This window comes from Varanus komodoensis, unplaced genomic scaffold, assembly GCF_004798865.1.
Source record: "Varanus komodoensis strain SLA01 unplaced genomic scaffold, ASM479886v1 scaffold16, whole genome shotgun sequence".
Taxonomy (NCBI): Eukaryota; Metazoa; Chordata; class Lepidosauria; order Squamata; family Varanidae; genus Varanus; species Varanus komodoensis.
Genome location: NW_025335468.1, coordinates 23,375,036 through 23,395,146, shown reverse-complemented (window position 1 = coordinate 23,395,146; position 20,111 = coordinate 23,375,036). Strand labels below are relative to the sequence as shown.

General features: G+C 41.9%; 1 protein-coding gene across 2 annotated transcripts in view; it reads right to left on the bottom strand.

Moving 5' to 3' along the window:
• LGR4 (leucine rich repeat containing G protein-coupled receptor 4) overlaps positions 1 to 20,111 on the bottom strand; it is a 111,807-nt gene that overhangs the window by 11,754 nt on the left and 79,942 nt on the right. The window contains exons 8-16 of one of the 2 annotated variants that reach the window (XM_044425786.1): positions 18,730 to 18,801; positions 18,496 to 18,567; positions 15,634 to 15,702; positions 14,946 to 15,017; positions 13,710 to 13,775; positions 12,194 to 12,265; positions 10,040 to 10,111; positions 6,532 to 6,657; positions 2,939 to 3,060 (exon numbers count right to left, since the gene is read on the bottom strand). In XM_044425786.1, coding sequence (XP_044281721.1) covers positions 2,939 to 3,060; positions 6,532 to 6,657; positions 10,040 to 10,111; positions 12,194 to 12,265; positions 13,710 to 13,775; positions 14,946 to 15,017; positions 15,634 to 15,702; positions 18,496 to 18,567; positions 18,730 to 18,801 — 743 coding nt within the window. The remainder of the gene's footprint in view (positions 1 to 2,938; positions 3,061 to 6,531; positions 6,658 to 10,039; positions 10,112 to 12,193; positions 12,266 to 13,709; positions 13,776 to 14,945; positions 15,018 to 15,633; positions 15,703 to 18,495; positions 18,568 to 18,729; positions 18,802 to 20,111) is intronic. The other variant, XM_044425787.1, reaches the window with a different exon arrangement.

Sequence of the window (20,111 nt, the reverse complement as noted above, 5' to 3'; positions counted from 1 at the left end):
ATATATATATATATATATTACAGCCTACTGTTGAGAACAAGCACGATGGTGGACTTTGACAAGCCCTGCATCCTGCAGGAACATTTGCTCACTCAGATTTAAAAAACGAGTATTTCAGTAGAGTGGAGAAGCAAGAGCTTGCTCAAGGTCCTAAGAGGCAAGAAGAGGAGGAGATGGAGGTGATTAGCTCAAGGCAGCTGCAGTGATGGGACATACCCTGGGAGTAATGTGGAGATACAGCTAGCAGGAGGTGCCACTGAGACGAAGGAATTCCAGATGGGGATCTGCCCCTCCTATCAAAGCTGGACCCTATGGCCAGGTGCCAGCAGAGGCAAAAGTCCCAATTAGATGAATAGCATATGGAAAAGAGGCATGCTCACTTCCAGAGAGCTCCTCCCCAAGGCTCAGGACACAAACATCTCAATGAGAGTTTTGGAAAGTAATTGCTAGATTGGGTTCAACAAACCATTTTGTGTATGCTCAGAGACTTCTCTGGATGATTTATATTTGGAAACAAAAAAGAACATTTTGCAAAAGAAACAGCCTGAGGCTCTTGATTGTCAGAGGGAGTAAACTCAGCTCATAACACCTAGTAATCAACATTTTTGTTTCATATCAAATTAGCTTAAAATATCTGAAATAATACAATCGTGTTTTGAGAAGGTGGGTTGGGGTGGAGGTGAAACAGCAAAATACTCTTAAATAGGACTCCTAATTTTTAGAAAGTAATCTGCAGGAAAATTGCAAATTTATTTTATATTACTATTCAGTGGAATTCGTCCTTCCCCACACCCTAATTTAAAGTATGAGATATAGAGAATCAGAACACAAGGCAGCAGTAAAAATCATGGTCTCATCTCACAGGTAGGGAATGAATGTAAGGAAGCCTGAGTTGACAGCTGTGTTCACACATGACAAGCAACCAATGTGGTTATTATAGTTCATGGTTTTTACCATGACCTACCCAAAATCAAGTGGTTTCTACTCTATCATGGTTTCCATCCTCCCCATTTAGTCACCCCAATGTTGGCATGTATCCCATCAGCCACTGTGCCTGAAATTCTATCCTAAGGTGCATCACCTCTTGCCTATGTTGCCTGCCTCATCTAATTGGTCCACATATAGAGGTTGAATGGTTGGAGTTGCTCCTGCAATTGCCACTCTTTCTAGAGTAGTTGTATACCAGGACCTTAGAAACCATGATCCTGGGTTCAGACAACATGATAAGCCATGGTGGTACAGAGAAACCATAGAACAAACTAGTTTCTCATCATGGTTTCTAAAGACCAAACATGTTGAAATAACCACAACTGGGTTCAAACTACATGATAGGTCAAAAATAGTGACTTACCTACGTGGCTTGTGTTGTCTGAACCCAGCCTATGTCTAAGGAACCTATCCCCATCACCTTTTAATCTACTGAGGATTCCAAATTCTACTTTACAAGGGGACATGCTAAATCTCCCACCATGAACACAGCATCATGCCACAGTGCACTGATGGGAAACCCGAGGCCTGAAGACCACATCTGAACCTCCTACTTGTTTCAAAGTTGGATCTAGTATGCATCTTTTTTGAGTTTGCATAAGATCACCACAATGACCACCAAAATGCACCATCAAATTAAAGCTTGCACTGGTCAAGAGAATACACAGTAAAAATCACAGATCCAGGCGTTGCGCAGAAATGCGGATCTGAGTCATAGATTTTGATTATTTTACAAGATGTTACAAGATGCTAACAAAATCCCTGTTGAATCACCCAAGACATCTGTGGACACAGAAGTGACATGTAATTTGATTATGCTTGTGGTTAGATCCTATATAACAATCATGCAAAGTCAAGGAGGACCAGTTTGGATTTCTTACATTTGACTTGCCTTCTTGCCACAACTGTTTGACAGCCATTTTGTGCAAGTGCCCACAACACTTCATCAAAGTTCTAAATAGATAAACTGTATGTCATGGAAAAATCTAGGCTCAAAATTCTTATTATGTTAGCTATGCATGGGCAGTATTTTGGACATGGAGATATAGCCAGACATGGAGGTCCTCCTATTTGTATTGCTTTCCTGGAATATACAGTTCAGCTCTTAGAAACCAGAAAAATGTAGCATTAGGTGCCCAGCTTCTGTGTTCCTGTTTTGATGCTACAGAACACAACTGAGAGTAGAGGCAAAAAAAAAGTTACATTCATGCACAGCCAAACCATGACAGGAAAGATGCATAAATTGGGTCCTTGTCAGCCATGATGGACTGGCATAGGCTGACAGCCTTCTCTGTGTATTGTGTAAATGGAAGCACCAAGTACACCTCTTATCACAATTAGATCCCTCTAAACCTCAAACCACCTGACTGTATTACTATTAGGGCTGTGTGAGGAATCTGCCTGGGCTGGGAATCCATTAGATTCCCTGGGCTCGGCTCCCTGGACACTGGTCCTCTTGCCAGTTCTGACAAGCATGGCCAGTGGGGTGCTTGCCAGGAACTGAGCCCCACGAGCTGTGCAAGCAGCGGCCCTCTCTGTGGCCAGGAGCAGCTGCTATGTGAGCAGCTGCACCTGGTGCCAAAGAAACATCGACTTGCAAGAGCTTGCCAGGAAAGCTGCCTACCATAGCAGTGCCCCTCTCTGGAGCCAAGAACAGCTGCTTTGCGAAAGGAAGGTTGACTCACAGGGGGCTTGCCAGGAACGCAGCTTGCCTGCTGCCGCCGCTGCACAAAGCAGCGTCTCTCTTCTGCGCCAGCCACTGTGGTTGTTACCGGAGGAGGTTGCCAATTGCACAACTGGGGCTCTGTGGGTGTTTGTGGACTTCTTCTTGGATCTGCTCACTTTAGAAGACCAAGCTGAGCACAAGCGGAAGCCCAAGGATGCTTGGAGGGAAGGAATCCTTCTATAGTGTTCATCCCAACCCCAATGATCATTCTACTGGAGGACTCACCCTGGTCGTGAGTAACAGACCGATTCTGATCTTGGTGGTTGGAATCGTCGCTGTTGGAGTTTAAGTAAGAGTCACAACCCCAGAAGGCACAGCACTGGTAGGCATATGGGACTGACAGAGATCTGAAAAGTCAGGCAAGAACAGCAGAACATAACTCACAGCTTTTCTTTCCTTAAAAAGTGGGAAAATTAGCATCTCTTCGGTCAGGAGGCTGTTTGCGCTTTCAGGCTACCTTCTAATAAAGACACGTTTCAGATTAACTGTGAGATTTCCTGAAGAGTAGGTTTTATACCAGAAAGAGAAATTATGGAAGTTCTTACAACCATACAGTGAATCTAGTTTTATAGAAGCTACAAGGGAAGGTCACCTGGTTGTAGTCCAACATTATGTTAAAATGTTGTAATCTTCAGGCAAGCAAAATGTTATGAGCAATCATGTTATTACCTGCACATACTGAAACGAATACTCATCAAGCTGCTTGCAGTACAGCACTGTCATGCAAGTGAATTCCCAGGTGAGTCCGGTGCTAATCACACACCTGTCATCCTCACTGTTTAACCTGTTTATAGGAAATCCATGCCACAAGTCTGGATTCCCTGTGTTGTACTGCTCTTTTAACCAACTTGATGACATGCCAGAAAGAGTCATGTACCCAGAAGAAAGGGCCAGACACATAATGTAGCATGTTTAGATTCCATCACACTGTTTAGCAGGGGTCAACAAGGGGCCCTCCAGATGCGTTCGAGCAGAACTCCCATCATCCACAGCCAACACAACTGCAGTGCCTGGGGAATATGTAGGTTGCCAAGGGTGGATAAGGCTGGCTTATACCTATAAAAATTAGCAATGCCCATTAACCATTAAAAAGGTAGAGAAATTAATAATACCATGAGTAGAACATGTTACCGCTGGTAAGAAATAAAATACCACACCAGCTCATAACAGCACGCCTCAGTCTCTCAGATCGACCAATTTCCAGATAGTGTGGATAGATAGATAAATAGCCTGCTGGGCTTGCTTCTCTGAGGAAGAGCTTCAAAAAGAAGTAGCAAGTAGCTTCTGAGGCTCTTCGAGTATCAGAGGCTGGTACACAGTCTACTTGATACACGTAAGCCAAAACAAAGCACTTTGGTGGCAACTTAATTAGTAAGCACACTATTCTGGATAATTTCAGTGTAGCTAATAATTTTGCTTGCATCCTCAAATCTACCATGAGTGATTGAGTGTCAACTCTTTACTGCCAGCTATTCTTCAAAGAGCATATGAGAGAAATGGCAAAAATGTAGAGGTGCAAATAATAAAAAGGATGAAGGAAAACAGCAGTTGAAGATTTTTTTGTTAAGATTTCCTACTATAAAGCTATGCTAAGCAATGAATTCTCATTCATGTATGAGGAATCACAACAGTAGTGGAGTTGCCCAACCCCTCATGCTTTCTCCAGTCAATTGTACAATACTAGCCACCGGAGAAATATTTCCAGCTGACCTGAAGCTCAGAAGACAAAACTGAAGCTCTGAGGTTTAATCAACCCAAAAGCAGTATATAGAAATATTCAATATTGTTTAAGGTCAGGAACATCATTATACAAACCAGTCAAATAGAACAGTGCTGAGCAGGGTGGATTATATATTATATACTCTGTTGGCATATACTACAGATTTCATGCCACCGCCCCCCCCACCATATCCTGGGAACTGTAATCAACTGAAATTTCAGTTGCACATTTTTCTTCTGTTCCCTCCTGCTTCACATCTGGAGGATGAAACTGATAAATATTATCCTAAGATGCGTGCAACATCTCTGATTTTCTAAACTTAAATTAATCTATACACCTCAGCTATGTTATGTGTCCTGGCAAGACAGCTAAATCACTTGAAGTCTTTAGTGTAGCTACGCCCAGACTGGAAATAGTTCTCTGTAACATCCACAGTAGAGAGTCTCAGTAGCAGTTCATTGAACTGGAAATACCAGAGAGAGATCTAGGATATTATGAATGCACAATATGAATTGTGCCACTAAACTAGGAACATCCACCTAAACAAAACAAAATTTAAGGTAAGAACCCTTTAAGAACTTCAGGCTGGAGAGGTTGAAAGCCAAAGCTGCTTTATGCCCCATCAGCTCAGTAAAGTTAGAGTAGCTCAGTATGTCTAGTTCAGCATCAGCAACATTGACCAGTAGTAGTTCAAACAGGAATCTTTCAGCCCTGCCTAGAGATGCCTAGGATAAAACCTGGAACTTTATGCATGCAAAACTTGTGCTCTGTGCCTGAGCTATGGCCCTTCCCATACAAGAAAGCGTATGTATGACATATTTTGTGTATTAAGCAATCAAGTGTGGATCAATGACTATAAATGCAGGATTGGATGCATTATACTCAGCTTCAACTTGTCTACTCTGGAAAACATTGGACTGAGACCTTGGCAAAAATACTGACTTCTCAAAAAAAAAGGGGGGGGGAGGGAATATTTCTTGGAGCAAGTCCAGGATGCAAACATGTACAAATGTCAGTCCCTGGAATAGGCCACAGTCCAGATTCTCAGTGACAGAATTTATGTTTTAACATACAAATACACTTTTCCTATTGAGTTGGAAATGGATCTTTTCAACCTTTTGCTATTAGATAAACTAGAAAATAATTCTAGCCTGTCGAGGCAGGAAGTTAAATAATGGAGGCCTTTGACCTGGGAAGGCTGTGGCTACAGTTCTGGGCTGCACAATTCTATGTGGCTACCTCACCATGTTTCACCTGGACTGAAAAACACTTAGATGGTCTATTTTATCCATCTAAGCATTTTGCCCAGAGAATGAAAGTGGATGGCTGGGGTGCTGCCTGGATACCAAATAGGCTGATGGAGTCTGTCCCTGCCCCTGGAACACCCATAAAATGCTCTCTCCAGATGACTTTGGGGTCACAGCTAGTATGGATCTTTCCACATTGGTTGCAAGGGCAGAGGGAAGACATGGTAATGTCAAGCCCAGCTCTGAACTTGAAGTGGCTTTGCAGGTCCAGAGCTGGGACTCTGAAGTCTCCCATGGTCATCCAGATAATATCTAGCAGCCTTAGGATTGATCCTTAAGACTAATGAAGACAGGAATGATTGCAGTGAGCTTGGGCTTAGAACCAATAGCTTCTTGGTCTCTTCCAACTTGACTATTCAATGACTCTGTGAACACTGTCTAGATAAGAACTGAACCACGGAAGAAAAGAGGAGAGTGAGAAAATTATGGGCATGTCAGCCACATAAATATGCATTTCACTTTGGCTATATTCAGAACAATGTAGTTTGGACCGGTTATAACAACTCTGTTGTAACAGCCTTACAACTGTGGATTAGGTAAAGGTGGATGTCTCCACCCCAGAGTTAAATAGAAAGTACTGAATTCAGTTGCCCTTATATATACCCATTTTTGGATATATTTATGCACTGATTGCATTTCTGATTAGCCCCAAAATGAATGAGCTATCAACAGATGTAACAGCTCAATATGCTGACAACAAGGACCATCTTAGCTGAATTAACTAGAATTTAGGGCATAAATGTAATCAAGAGTACAACTGCATGTACAATCCAACCTGGTTACTGGCTTACCTGAGTTTTACAAAGTCCTTTGCTGGCAGGGCTTCCTTCAGTTCAGTATTGCCTACTAGTTTAAGTTGGTTTAACCTGCTCAGGCCTCCAGTTGGAAATGAAGTCAATGCATTGAAACTTAAGTCTCTAAGAAAAGGGAGAAAAAGGTGGTGATAGAAAACTAGTGTGAGGGAGGAAATGTGACCTGTTAAGTGCTTACATATGTGAATCTAGAGTGAAATGGATAGTCAGCCACTCCACTTGCACCACCTTACACTTGTGCAAGTAGAAGGCTCTGCAGCTGGTTGTGAAGGCAGCAGTGCATGTTCAACATTTTTTACCACGTCTGTCATGGCAGAAGCTTAAAGTGACTTATGTGAGGTTAACCAACTGGGCACTCTTCCAATGCGTTTGACCCTCCTTGCACTGCCTCCTGCCAACAGTTACTAGCCATGGCAGCTGCAGACGCTGGACTTTGTAGTCAAACACATCTGGAGGGTGCCCGGTTGGAAAGGCTGGCATTAACCCCAACAACCCTGAGAAATGAGCTGAGGGGAGAGGTAATGACATGCTGGAGGCTACCCAGTGAGCATCATGGCTGAGAAGGGATTAGAAACAGAGTCTCCTTGCTCCACATCCAACATCTAGTCACTGCACTGCACGACCTTCTAGTTTTTCTTGCCTCCACCAGAGATTAACCAGTTCATACTCAGCCCCCTCCTCCCACAGGCCTTTCAATGCCCTTCTCAATGCTGCCATTTCCAAGGAGGCCGCAGCTGTAGCCTGAATCAAGTTGCAAAGCAGAGGTGCCCAATGGAGCTGGTCTCTGAGATGCAGCCATCACTAAGTGGAGGAAGGAACAAGAAAGTGTACAAGAGGAGAACATGTCAGAGCTAAGTTATGAATGGTATGGAAACAGAGGGACATGGTTCTTTTTCTTTCCCATAACAGTACAACTCGGGTCATCCAATGAAAATAATTGTCTTGCCAGACTCAGGAATGTATTCAAATAATATATAATTTGTCTATGAAATTTGCTGCTCCAAATGTGGGGTTGAACACTAGCTTTAATAGATTTAAAAGGAAAAATCCATGGCTGGAAAGTCTACTAGTGGCTATTACTCAAGATGAACTTTATACAGAGTACAGTTTCGGAGGAAGTATACTGATCTGCAGCAACTGGAGAGGGCTATTACCTTCATGCCTTGCTTGCGGACTTCAGAGGCATGCAGAAACATGTTGTGCCTTGTAGAAGGACTCATCCCTCTGCACTTTGACTTCCACATTTGGTTATATTACAAGCTGGAATTGAAACGGCTTAATTTATTTTGTTACCACTTGATGTACACACTGTGAAGGTACAAAGTATTTTTATTGTAGCAAAAGTTAAGTGAAAAAAAAGTTACATAAACTGGCACTTGTAGATCGTATAAATATTTATCCCCAAGTCAAGACTTGGTAGAAGCACCTCTGACAGCAATTATGCTGTGAGTCTTCCTGGCTAAGTCTCTATCAGCTTTGTGCATCTAGATTCTGCGATGTTTACCCGTTGTTCCTCGCAAAACAGAAACAGGGTTGCTTCTAGCATTGCTTTATATTTGGCTCCATCCATCTTGTCTTCAAGCTTGACCAGTTTTCCCGTCTCTGGCAAGGAAAAGCATCGCCACAATATAATGCTGCCACTCATCTACTTCACGGTTCTCAAGGAAATGAGCACTTTGTGCCACACAGCATTTTGCAGGAAGCACCAGAAGTTCAGTTTTGGTTTCACCAGACCAGAGAACCCTTTTTCCACATGTTTGCTGCATCTCCCACATGTCTTTTTGCAAACTCCAGATTGGTTTTTATGTGGGCTTCTTTCTGTAATGGATTTCTTCTTGCCCTCTTCTATAAAAATCAACTTTGTGACTTTGTGGAATAACTGGGTGCTGGTTGTCCCATGGACAGTTTCCCACATCTCAGCTGTGGATCTCTCCAATTCCTTTGGAGTTGCCTTTGGACTCTTGGATGCTTCTCTGATCCTCTAGGCCAGTGATTGCAAACCTTTTAAAGACTGAGTGCCCAAACTGCACCCCAAAACCCACTTTTTTATTGCAAAGTGCCAACACACAGCCAGTACGGAGATTTTAGTTTAGAAAAAAACAACTCACAGCCAGTTCAAGCATACATGCACACACACACACACACACACACACACCCTTGGCAGTGTACTGATTGGCCATGTGAAAGCTCGGACGAGTTGCAGCTAATAAGTCGCGGCTCGTGACATCATTGCCCGGCACCACTACTCCTTTCCGAGCGTGCGCATGGCCCCTGTGTGGGCTGTCATTCAATGCTCAGCTGGTGGGGCGATGCTGGGGCGACTTGGCTCGTGTGTCCGCTGTGGCACATGTGCCATAGCTTCGCCACCACTGCTGTCGGCAGACTTACGGCTCAGCCATCAACTTTCCATTACATTCAATGAATTTAATTGTGCTCCACGGAATGTTTATATTTTGAGATATTTATTATACCCTGATTAGTGCTTTTGCACAACTTGATTGAGGAGCTGTTCCGATATTTCCTTGGTCTTCATGATGCAGTTTGTTTAGATATGCTCTCCAACAACTCTGTGGCCTTCCAGAAACAAGTGCATTTAATCTGAGATCATGTGGCACTGGAATTGCACACAGATGGCTGCATTCAGCTCCTTATAGTATGTGACTTCCAAAGGAGGGGTGTTACAATAGAACTATTTAGGCATTTCATAGCACATGGACTGAATACTCATGTGACCAACAAGTGTCACTTTGTTTTTGCTTACTTAACTTTTGTGCCACAAAATAATTATTTTGGAACTTCACAGTATGCAGTCAGGATCAAGTAGTAACAATGCCAATTAAATTCATTTCAGTTCCAGGTTGGAGCATAACAAAATGTCAAATATTCAAAGAAGGGGAAATACTTCTGCAAGACACTACAGATGGCCTCTATGGGACATAGGATGCTGATATAGACGGACTTTTGGTTTGATCTAGCATGGCTCTTATGAAAAACACAGGCACAGAAATGTCCCTTGGGTCTACAGGCAGCTAAAACATGAATTCGGAGTGACCATTTTCCATTGTAAGTCTCATTGGACTTGTAGTTCCATATAAAGAGTAAAGGTACCATATTAAATTACTCTCCAATTTCCCTGAAAAAAAGTTATAGAAAATATGTAAACATACTCCGCATGAACTCTCCAATTTAATCCAAGTTGAAAGCTACACAAATTCCCCTCCACATGGAACCTGGAAGAGCAAGTGACCAAAGCCACTCTGTTTCTCAGATTTTCAAGCAGTAGTCGTTTTTCATCGCCATGCTGCAAGCCGTCCGGTGAATAGGTAGCTTTCTTGTACGTGACAGCACCGTGATCTTTTTGCTTTTTCTACATGGAGGATGAATGGTGCTTTAAGGTGTCACAGAATACAGAAGTACAGTGTTTCAAGAGGAGAAATGACATTGTTTTAGGACTAGAAATGTGTATTGTGCTAAATGGCCTACTTACAGGTTGGTAATAGCACCAAGAGTAATAAATGCTTCCTTGTCCACCCGGTGGATCAAGTTTCTGCTGAGATCACTGTAATTTTAAAAAGTACGATTGTGTTACTGATTTACATTGACACTTCCAAATGGCAATTGTTTGCACTTCAGTGATTACATTATGTTTCAGGTCACACTAAGTTTCTGACAAACAAATAACTTGCACTCAACTGTAGTTTACAATGTCATCATGACAATTTTCTCTAAATACTTCTCTTAAGGGCATCTCATTAACTGGAAAAAAGGCCTCTAGTTTAGCAGCAGCTCAACTGCACAAGATTGGAATTTGTTCTTGAAATTTGGGTGGGGGTATGAGCAACAGCTGCACTTGCAGGGAGCCAAAGATGAAGAAAGAATATAAGTAGTCTATTCTATAAAAGAAAATCCATTTGCAGACCAGACTGGAGAATAACTTTACAAATGAATTTCTACTTTTGTTTAACTCCTTTTTGCACAATATAGTATTCAATAAACTAACACAGGACTGAGTTTTCATTCGCTTCTGGAATCCCAAGCAAACCACTAGATTTCTCAAGCCATTTGCTACTAACTGGATGGAACTCTGTGGCGTTGGTATCTGCTTGTTAGACGTTGTCACATTGTTTCATGAAGATTTAGATACAAACAGGGTCGTTGCTACAGTGAAGAGCAATGGGAGTCAGTGTGGCACAGTGGTCAGAGTGCTGGATGGAGATGCAAGAGATCCAAGTTCTAGTCCCCATGCAGGCAGGAAGCTCACTGGGTGATTTTGTGCCAGCTGCAGATTCTCAGCCTAGCAAGCCCCATGATGTGAGGATAAAATGGAGAGAAGGAGAACCTTGTCAGCCACCTTGGGTCCCTTGCAAGAGGAAGGAAGGTGGTATGTGGACGCAATGCTAAATAATACTACTAATTAAAACACTAATACACCCAAGCTCTAGATCTCACTATCCTGGCCCTGGATCTCTTTGGACCACCATCCCACTCTGGACAAACGGCTGTGCACGGCTGCCAGTGCAGCCCCGAGGCAGAACGTTTGGCTCTGAGGCGGATGGGACAGGGCAGGAAAGATGGAAGGTGAGAAAAGCAGCTGGTCAGCTGTGCAGAGAAGTATGGCCCACATGGCAGAGAGCTCTTCAGCACTGGGATCCCTGGAGCCAGAGCTTGTCCCTGGTGCTCAGGAGAATGGATTCATGGAGAACATGAGAGAAGCATGTTCTCTCTCTGGGTGACAAGGAGGTGCTGCTAGGACATGGGGGGCTAGTTTTTCAGGGCAGAGGAGCAAAGGAGGAGGCTTCTACCTGTACTCTGTGGCACTGCCCCTGCCCCTTGAGCTTGGCCCAGGGTGAACTGCGAGGGTGTGGGGAGAAAAGAGGCTACCCGTGCCTAGGAAGGACCTCCATGCTCAGCATGGGGAGGGCAGGGGAGATGTCACCGAGGAAGGCACTGCTTCCATCTGAAACCAGCAACTGAGTCAGCCAGGCTGGGGAGCTGGGAAATGGCTGACAAGTTACTGTGCAAGATATTCATTTGGGAAATAAATTAAGCATAACATATTGAGAGGTTATCTGGAGGGAAAGGAAGAGGAACTGCCTTGATTTGAAGAACTATTTAGGGTGGTGATCTGGGGTGGGACACAAATTGAAGAATTTGGGATGATTTTCATTAGCTGGCTTACCTTTATGGAATATAAATTCTAAATTTGCATGCACATATTTGCATATGTGAATTATATGCAACCATTTGTCTCTGGGCCCAGCCTGTAAATATTCATTATTTGTTTACATTAGAAACCAAGCCATGGCACCTTCATAACCTTAGAATCCAGGTGCTGCTTAAATTCCATCTCAAGGCTCTCTCTGATCTAAGTTCACATTTCAGCATATTATCTGATTTAGCGGCATTTCACATAGGCATAGTTTTAAAATTTAAGGATGGAAGAGTGCAGAATTATGTAAGGTTAAGTAACAGGATGAAGAGGGAAAAAATAAAATTTTAAGAAATGCAGCCTGAGACCACTATTTTTCAGATGATTGCTCTACTTCAGTTAAGTGTACATTGTCTGCCAATACTGAACACAACTGTAAACTTTCAACATTTCTCTTTAACATCAAGGCATCTATAAGCAGAATATACTCACAGGGTACGTAGAGAAGTGAGTCCCTGGAATACATCTTCTCTGATTTCCTCAATTTGATTATGCTGCAAATATCTGCCATGGAGAAATCAATTATATAGAGGAGGATTTTCACCAAGAGTACACACATTCATAACTTTGCATTTTATCTAGACAAGAGCAACCCCCACATAATTTATTTCTTTAATTAATGAAGGACTGTGTATTTGCAAGATACCGTAAAAGACAAAGAAAACACTGTCCCATAAAGGTGAGGTGAAAGAGGTGGCAGGGAGACGAAAGACAAAGTCCAAATCAAAATAGACGTGAGACACGATGCTTTTAGCCTAATAAACTGGTTAAGCTGTGGGCTAGATGGATTTGTAGGTGTTTGGAAAACCATGATCAGAAATGTTCCTCGATGGTTCCTCATCAAGCTGGAGGGAGATTTTGTATGGAGTGCTACAAGTTTCTTTTCTGGGCTTGTTACTTTCTGACATTGTCCATGACTTAAAAAGGGTTAGACAAACTTTGCATAAAAGGTTTGCTAGGTTAAGGAATGAAGAGAAACAGGGAGAGAAAATGACCTCCGGATTGTTTTTCCCATTCAAATGCTTTCCCATTCAACTCAGAGAACTTAACCATTCAACTGTGATGGTTAAGTGCTCTGAGTTTTATAATTTTTTGCTGATTAGGACAAGCCAGAGGAATTGCTCACTGGAAAGTCACAGAACAAGAAGGATCAATATCAACCCATTATCCAGTGACTCTCATTTGATGTTTCCTAAAGTCAGCCTTGTCAGTCAGTTCAACAATACTCACTGACTGAAAGGTATAGAGAGGCTCATGGCAGAGATGCCTGTGGCAGAAATCCGTTAGAGAGAAATATTATACTGTGTATGTGTGTGGGGGGTACATTTATTGATTGATTGATTGATTTATAGCCTGCCTTTTTCCTACAAAGGGCTCAAGGCAGCTCACATCATTCTCCTCCTCCATCTTATCCCCACAACAACCACCCTGTGAGGTAGGTTGGGCTGAGAGTCTGTGACTGGCCCAAAGTCACCCAGTTGGCTCCGTGGCTGAGTGGGGATGAGAACCCAGATCGTCTGAGTCCCAGTCCCATGCTCTTAACCACTACACCACACTGGCTCTCTTTTCGGGGGTGGGCAGGTTGAAAGCAAAGGCAAAGATGTGGGGCCCAAGATACCAAGAAATTTCCTAGCAGTTCTGCTGTGGGAAAGACATTTCAACCTTTTATATACGACTGGCAGAAGCTGAAAGTTTCAGAGTGGAGAAGTGATCGAAGAATCAAACACAAGGATCAACTGGATAAGCAGAGAGAATGAGCAAGGGTTATGAGAATGAGCACGATGATGAGCTTAATAGAGAAATTAGGAGCTTATGTCAGATGTGGCAACAGGCAAAAAGGCAACGAACAAAATGTGGACACATCACTACACTGTGTTTACTGTGGGCACATTTTGTGGCACAGACAGAAAAAAAGACTCAGATTAGTTCTGCAGTGTTTTTTACTCACATTTCTTTCAGGGAACTGCAGCCTTTAAAACTTGGAAGTTGTTTTATGTTATTATAAGACAAATCCCTTTCAAGGCACAAAAAAGAAAAAAAATGTGATTAATGCTATTATTTTTATACGAAGATTTCATGGTTCTAGATGCAAGGTTACAAATACAAGGAGCTACCCCAACTTTTCTCTTGTCACATTCTTGCAACAAACTATTTTCATTTTTCCCTATCTATTTTCCCCATGCAAATGGACTGTGTTCCCTAAAGTTTTCCAAAGAAAGAAAGTGCAGAGGTAGAAAGTTTAGCCTCAACAGTTATACCAGGAAGTTCACAAATTCAATCAAAACTGAAGTGTTCAACTCCAACCCTACAGACACTTCCTTGGCAATAAAACCCACTAAATATAATGGAGATGATTTCTCAGGGGGTATATAAAGGACAGCACTTTTTGCTCTAAAAAGTGGGATAATCATTTCATAAAAGTTATCTGTGTTAATCTAGGAATAAGGTGGCACAGGGATAAAAAGAACATGACTGGTTGCTTTCCCAATCATCTTTGATGGTTAGGCTCTCTGCGTTTCATAATTTTTTGCAGACTAGGAAAAGCCATAGGAATTGCTCCCTGTAAAATGACAGGGAGAATCAACATCAACCCATTAACCAGTTATTCCTGTTGACGCTTCCTGATCAATCCAACAATACTCACTTGCTGAAAGGCATAGGCTAATGGCAGCTATACCTGGCCTGCCAGTTTTTAAATTGACGTGAGATGGAGCTATCCATGCCCCCAGCGACATCTTGGTGCATTACTTGCTTTTTATCTTCCAGATGAGACCCATAACTGAACAGTATCCAGGGATGTGTTACAATTGGTTAACCAAGGAAAGCAGAAACTCTTTCAGGAAGAGGGTGAAGTTCCCTTTGAGAGAAGCTCTTGGGGCCACACTCCAGTGGTGAGTGGGGCTCCCACCAAAACAAGTCTAGCCAGGAAATCTTTTTGACCACAGACCCTGTGCAGGTACAGATATATGTGATGCACAGAGACCATGAAGAACTGCAGAACAGCTGGAAAACCATCCAGTGACTGGGTTTGAGTGAAAGGGGCCATGGCATTCGGAGGAACTTGGCAATGAAGGATTAGGCTGCTAGGCCTGAGGTTCAGTACCCTTGAGTTAAATCAAATGGCACATTTGGCTTCTGGTGTTCTCATTGATAAAACAAGTAGGATCTGGACATGTCTACTTACAAAGTCCGAAGTATCTTTTGTTCTTGGCACAGATCAATGGGAATGCTGCTTATTTTGGTGCCTGTAAAAATCCTGTTTAATAAAACACAAGCATTCGAATAAATGTTAATAGGACTGTGTTAGGAGAAGTTAAAGAAGAAAAAACTATGCTTGAAAACAAACAAGTATGATAGGTTTAACAATGGGCACATTCACAAAATGCAATGTCTGAGTTCTGGCTTTTCAGAAATGAACAAACATGCTGGTTCATGTTGCCAACAATACAGCCTGGCTCCTCCTGCAAGTGAGGTGCTCAGAAAATATACTGTTATATCTAATCAAGAACCTTAGATTGCTGCTCTCACAAGAAGGAAGGGTGGAATATAAATGTGATGATGATGATGATAATGAAAATGATAATGATGATGAAGATGCATCATCACACCTACTTGTTATGGATAAGCTAGAACTATTAGTAATTCCAGCTTGCCTTTTTGTATGTACACAGCCAATGTCTACAATCTAAATCATTAAAGAACTACATCTGTTTTACTTTTTCTCACTGGATTCTCTAAATTCAAACAAATCCTGTGGTTCAAGAAAAGGCTAAGAAACACAGTTGTCCTATATTCACAAATATTTATTTTTCCTTTAAAATAATGAAGATGAACATTTTTACCTGTTATTTTAGTTCATAGAAGATACTTACAGACTTTCCAAATTGGTTGTTCCTGTTAAGTTAGGAAACCACTGTACCATGCTGGCCCCTCGAATTACCCTGGAGGGGAAGAAAAGGTTGGAAAAGAAGCAGAAACATGACATACATGGCTGCATTATTGGGTGGAACAATAGAGATGTGTTATAGCAATAGAGATTTTCATTAAAGTTTTATATCAGCCTGATTCACTCTCTTCCACTGGAACATTTATTGATGCTAGCAGTAATGACATTTGGATCAAACCCTGTGGTACAAGTTAATTTCAATGCTGAAAAAAATGTCAATGTGTTTGCCATTTTCTTTACATGTCAGTTGAAAGAATTTGTAGATGCTACTATAATCCAATCCCTAGGACAGTCCCACCTGCTTGTTTAAGTCAATGCATTACTGAATGTGTTAAAAATTGTGCCAAAACGACAACTGTGATGTAACTGCTAAGCCATTTATTTATTCTCACAGAGGTCCTATTGCAGCCTTTGTGGGAAGCCAAGTGTGGAATGAGAAGATGAGTATTCATGCAATTTAAAAATACATGTTTGTAGAGAACAACATAAAGAGAGCACAGTGTGTTTAAAAAAGAATGCCTACAGTTTTATAGTGGTAACTGCAAAAACACATTAGATTTAGAATTGAGTGAAAATGTGAGAATCATCTATGTCAAATCCCTATTTTACCTCCAACTGGAATCAACTTGAGGGGCAGTACAAAAACACACTCTAAATGAAACACATTTTTGTGTTTAGCTAAGATTGGCAAGAGTATGCTTGATCAAACCTCCCAGCCTTATGTTTTTAAAGGGTGTAGGCACTTAGATGAGTTTATGTAAACATACCAAAATATATGACCCACCAGTTTCCATGGGGTTTTGCAAAAGAAAATCAGCAAGAAGAGAAAAGAAGTACTCAAAAGCAAGTACAGAAAAGCAACTAACTATGTTCCTAAATTCATATAGATTATACGTAGTAATCAAAAAGACCTAGTAACCAAAGAGTTTTAATGGCTTCAATTAACAATGGAGTTGTTAATACAAGGATCAAATGTGGTAAAACAAGATGACTCAGAAGAACACAGTGATCTCATAACAGCAAACTGGAATGGCACCTACACAATAACAAGATGCAGCCTGGAGAAACATGCAGACGGATGTTCACAGTAGTCCAACGGCTGCGAATTGCACAGTTCAAGGGGAGTCTGGCCAGCTAGGCATGCTTCACAAAGTTACGAAGGTAAACAGTGCTTGGAAGGTACCTGATGTACATATGGTTGGGGGAGCGGGAGATTTCTCATACGGTGCACTGAGCTACCCAGTGAATAAGCCATGGTGGGCTGATTGACTGTTTGCTGAACGACCAAACAACAGACAATCAAGGGCACCCAACAAGACAACCAAGTGCACCATGGACTCTGCTGCCATTTCTTCTTCACACTCCTCCAGCTAGCTGCAGCATGTATCCTAGTACCCTCTGCTGAGTTTCCTCTTTGTGTTTCCTCTTCCCAGCTTGGATCACCATCCCTTTGTGTGTGCTGCCATTTCTTCAAAAGTTTGCCCTTGCTGCTATGCTGTACTTCTGCAGTATTTCCTGGTCATTTCCCTAGTCTGTTTCAGCTGATGAAGAGAGCAGAAGGTGAGACTCCTTGTAGGCTACTTTGTACATGGTTGCTAGGATCCAACTGTCAAGCTGTCAATGGAAAAACACCAGGAAAAGGCAAAAGAACAGTGGAAAAAAGTGCACCACTGTGCAGAGAGAATAGTATCCCCTTGGCAATATAATTCTCTTGCTTCTAAGTGTTGAAGTGGTAGTTCTCTGTCCCATCCACCTTTTCAACTTTACTCCAGCTACTCCAAAAAGGGAAAGTATTAACCCCTCTTTAACTTCAGAGTAGGTGAACATTTTTCCTTCCATTTTCTCCCCAGTCATTAACTTTGTCTATGGTTTTCTAAAAACTGCCACAGCAACAAGTGTTCTGAAAAGAAGCTGTGAAAAGAGGAGTGAGGAGTTAGTACTTTTTTCTTTCTGGAATAGCTGGAGACTTGGCAACATGTTGAGAAGGTGGAGCATACAGAGAGCTGTCAGTTCAATACTTTAAACGGAAGGGATTATATTTGCAAGTGGGTAATAATGTCCTCCACCCTTTTCGATGCACTTGTTTTCCCTGCTTTTTCATCAACAGGCACAAATTAGCCTGTATACCATCTCACCTCAGCCTCTTTTTGACAGCTGAAATGCCAAATAAACCCATTTCAGTCCCAGGTTGTTACACAACAAAATGTGGAAAAGTCAAATGATGTTAATGCTTCTGCAAGGCACTGTACATATTTTTCCAGGTTGCATCTGACCACTGGATAAATGTTATCTGTGTTTATCTGAGTGGTCTTCTTTTATGGATGAAGAGAAGACTATATAGAATATAATAGACTGTATAGTTACAATTTTATAGTTAATATACCATCATCACTGATGTGTAACAGATGTTATCAGCCACTGTTTATCGTAAGTTTGGGAGTGTTCTTGATGTTTTCTGGTTTTGCAACAATATGCTAAACCATTATCAGCTTTCCTGAAATAGTTTCTCTATGACTCCTAAACAAGTCAAGGACTGTGATCTACTGTAATGATTTAAAGTACACTCATCTTTGTCTTGCTTCAGGCTTGCTCTCTTCAAGAAATAGCCATTATTTATATGATGTCAAGGCTAAGCATGCATAGCAAGTAACTGGGAACCAATGGGATTCTAAAATTATGGATTTGGGAATGGCATGCTAATACTGACTAGTACAATTAAAGTTTCAATTTTTCATGGTATAAATAAAAGGTACAAATATATTTTAGAGTCAACTGCAATAATACTTACAGGGAATGCAAATCCGATAAGTTTCGAAAAGCAGAATTCCCAACAAAGGATAATGGGTTATTAAGCAGCTGTCTGGTGGGGGAAATTAAAAAAAATGTCTCAGCCTGTGCAATTGTTTTTTGATCTATCAAATTAAAATTTAATATTTTGCTGCTTAGAGAGCCCTGTCAGGTTATTCAGCAGCTTATAAATGTAATAATAAATCAATCAATAAATGGTTCCATTAAAACTTACATAGTTCTTAGAAATGGGTTTCCTACAAATGCATTATCAGGGATGCTAGAAATGTAATTGCTGTAAAATCCCCTAAAAAACAAAAGAAAACAAAAACAGGAAAATAAACCTGAAGCACAATATTTAAATAATTATTAAAACTTTGTAACAGGTTACAAAGCGATAACACAAAATAGTTGTTTTATATTATTCAGGTACAGCTGCTGATTCACATAAAGGGCACTTCCACACCATCTTGATGGCAAAGTAATCTAATGGAGATTGTGAATGCCAATTAATTTAGGCATGAAACCTGGATTAAGCTTACTTTGTACTGAACACATAAGTATGTGCATTAAGTTCATACTTATGCAGAGCAGAAGCTTTCATTACAAAAATAATCTGAATATTCAGTGAAGATACCCAGTGATTCTTTGTGTGAGCTAGTCCCCATTTTCTTACCAATGACTCCAGCCCTAAAGAAATGAAGATTGATTAGCACTCTGAAAACTAGAACTTGTCAATATTATAGACAATTATGCAAAGTAATATATTATGCAAAAGCCGCTCCTGGTGATCCATGTGGGCACAAACGATGTGGCCAGGCAGGGTGTGGTTGGGATCACCAGGGAATTTGAGGCCTTGGGGAAGAAATTCAGGGAGCTAAAGGTCCAAGTGGCCTTCTCGTCAATCTTACTGGTCCGGGGATTTGGGCCAGGAAGGGACAGGAGGGTCTCCGAGGTGAACGACTGGCTTAGAGTGTGGTGCCAGAAGGAACGCTTTGGGTTCCTCGACTGCGGCACTCATTTTCTTGCCAATGGACTTCTCGCAAGGGACAGGTTACACCTCACGAGGATGGGGAAAAGGTTCTTTGGAGATGCTCTAGCGAGCTTCGTCCGGAAGACTTTAAACTGAGCCGGGGGGGGGAGGGGGGGAGTTCAGGCCTCCCATTAACGTGACTGCACTGGACAAGTGTGGGGAGAGGATCAGGGCTCTGGGAGCAGGGACTGACAGGACTCCTACAGAGAGGGGCCAGGTATCAGGGAGGATGGGAGGAAGGAGAAAGCTGGGAACTCCAAGGAAAGGAAGCGGCGGGAAGGAGTTGAGGTGCATGTACACCAATGCTAGGAGCATGGATAATAAGCAGGAAGAGCTTGAAGCTCTCCTGGGAGCATGGATAATAAGCAGGAAGAGCTTGAAGCTCTCCTGGGAATAGGAGGGTATGATCTGGTGGGAATCACAGGAACTTGGTGGGATGAAGGCAAGTCTGGAATGTAAACGTAGAAGGGTATCACCTTTTTAGAAAGGACAGGAAGGGAAAGAGAGGTGGGGGCGTGGCTTTATACATCAGGGAAGGGATAGGATGCAGTGAGATAGAATGCAGCACAGATGGGGATTCGGTA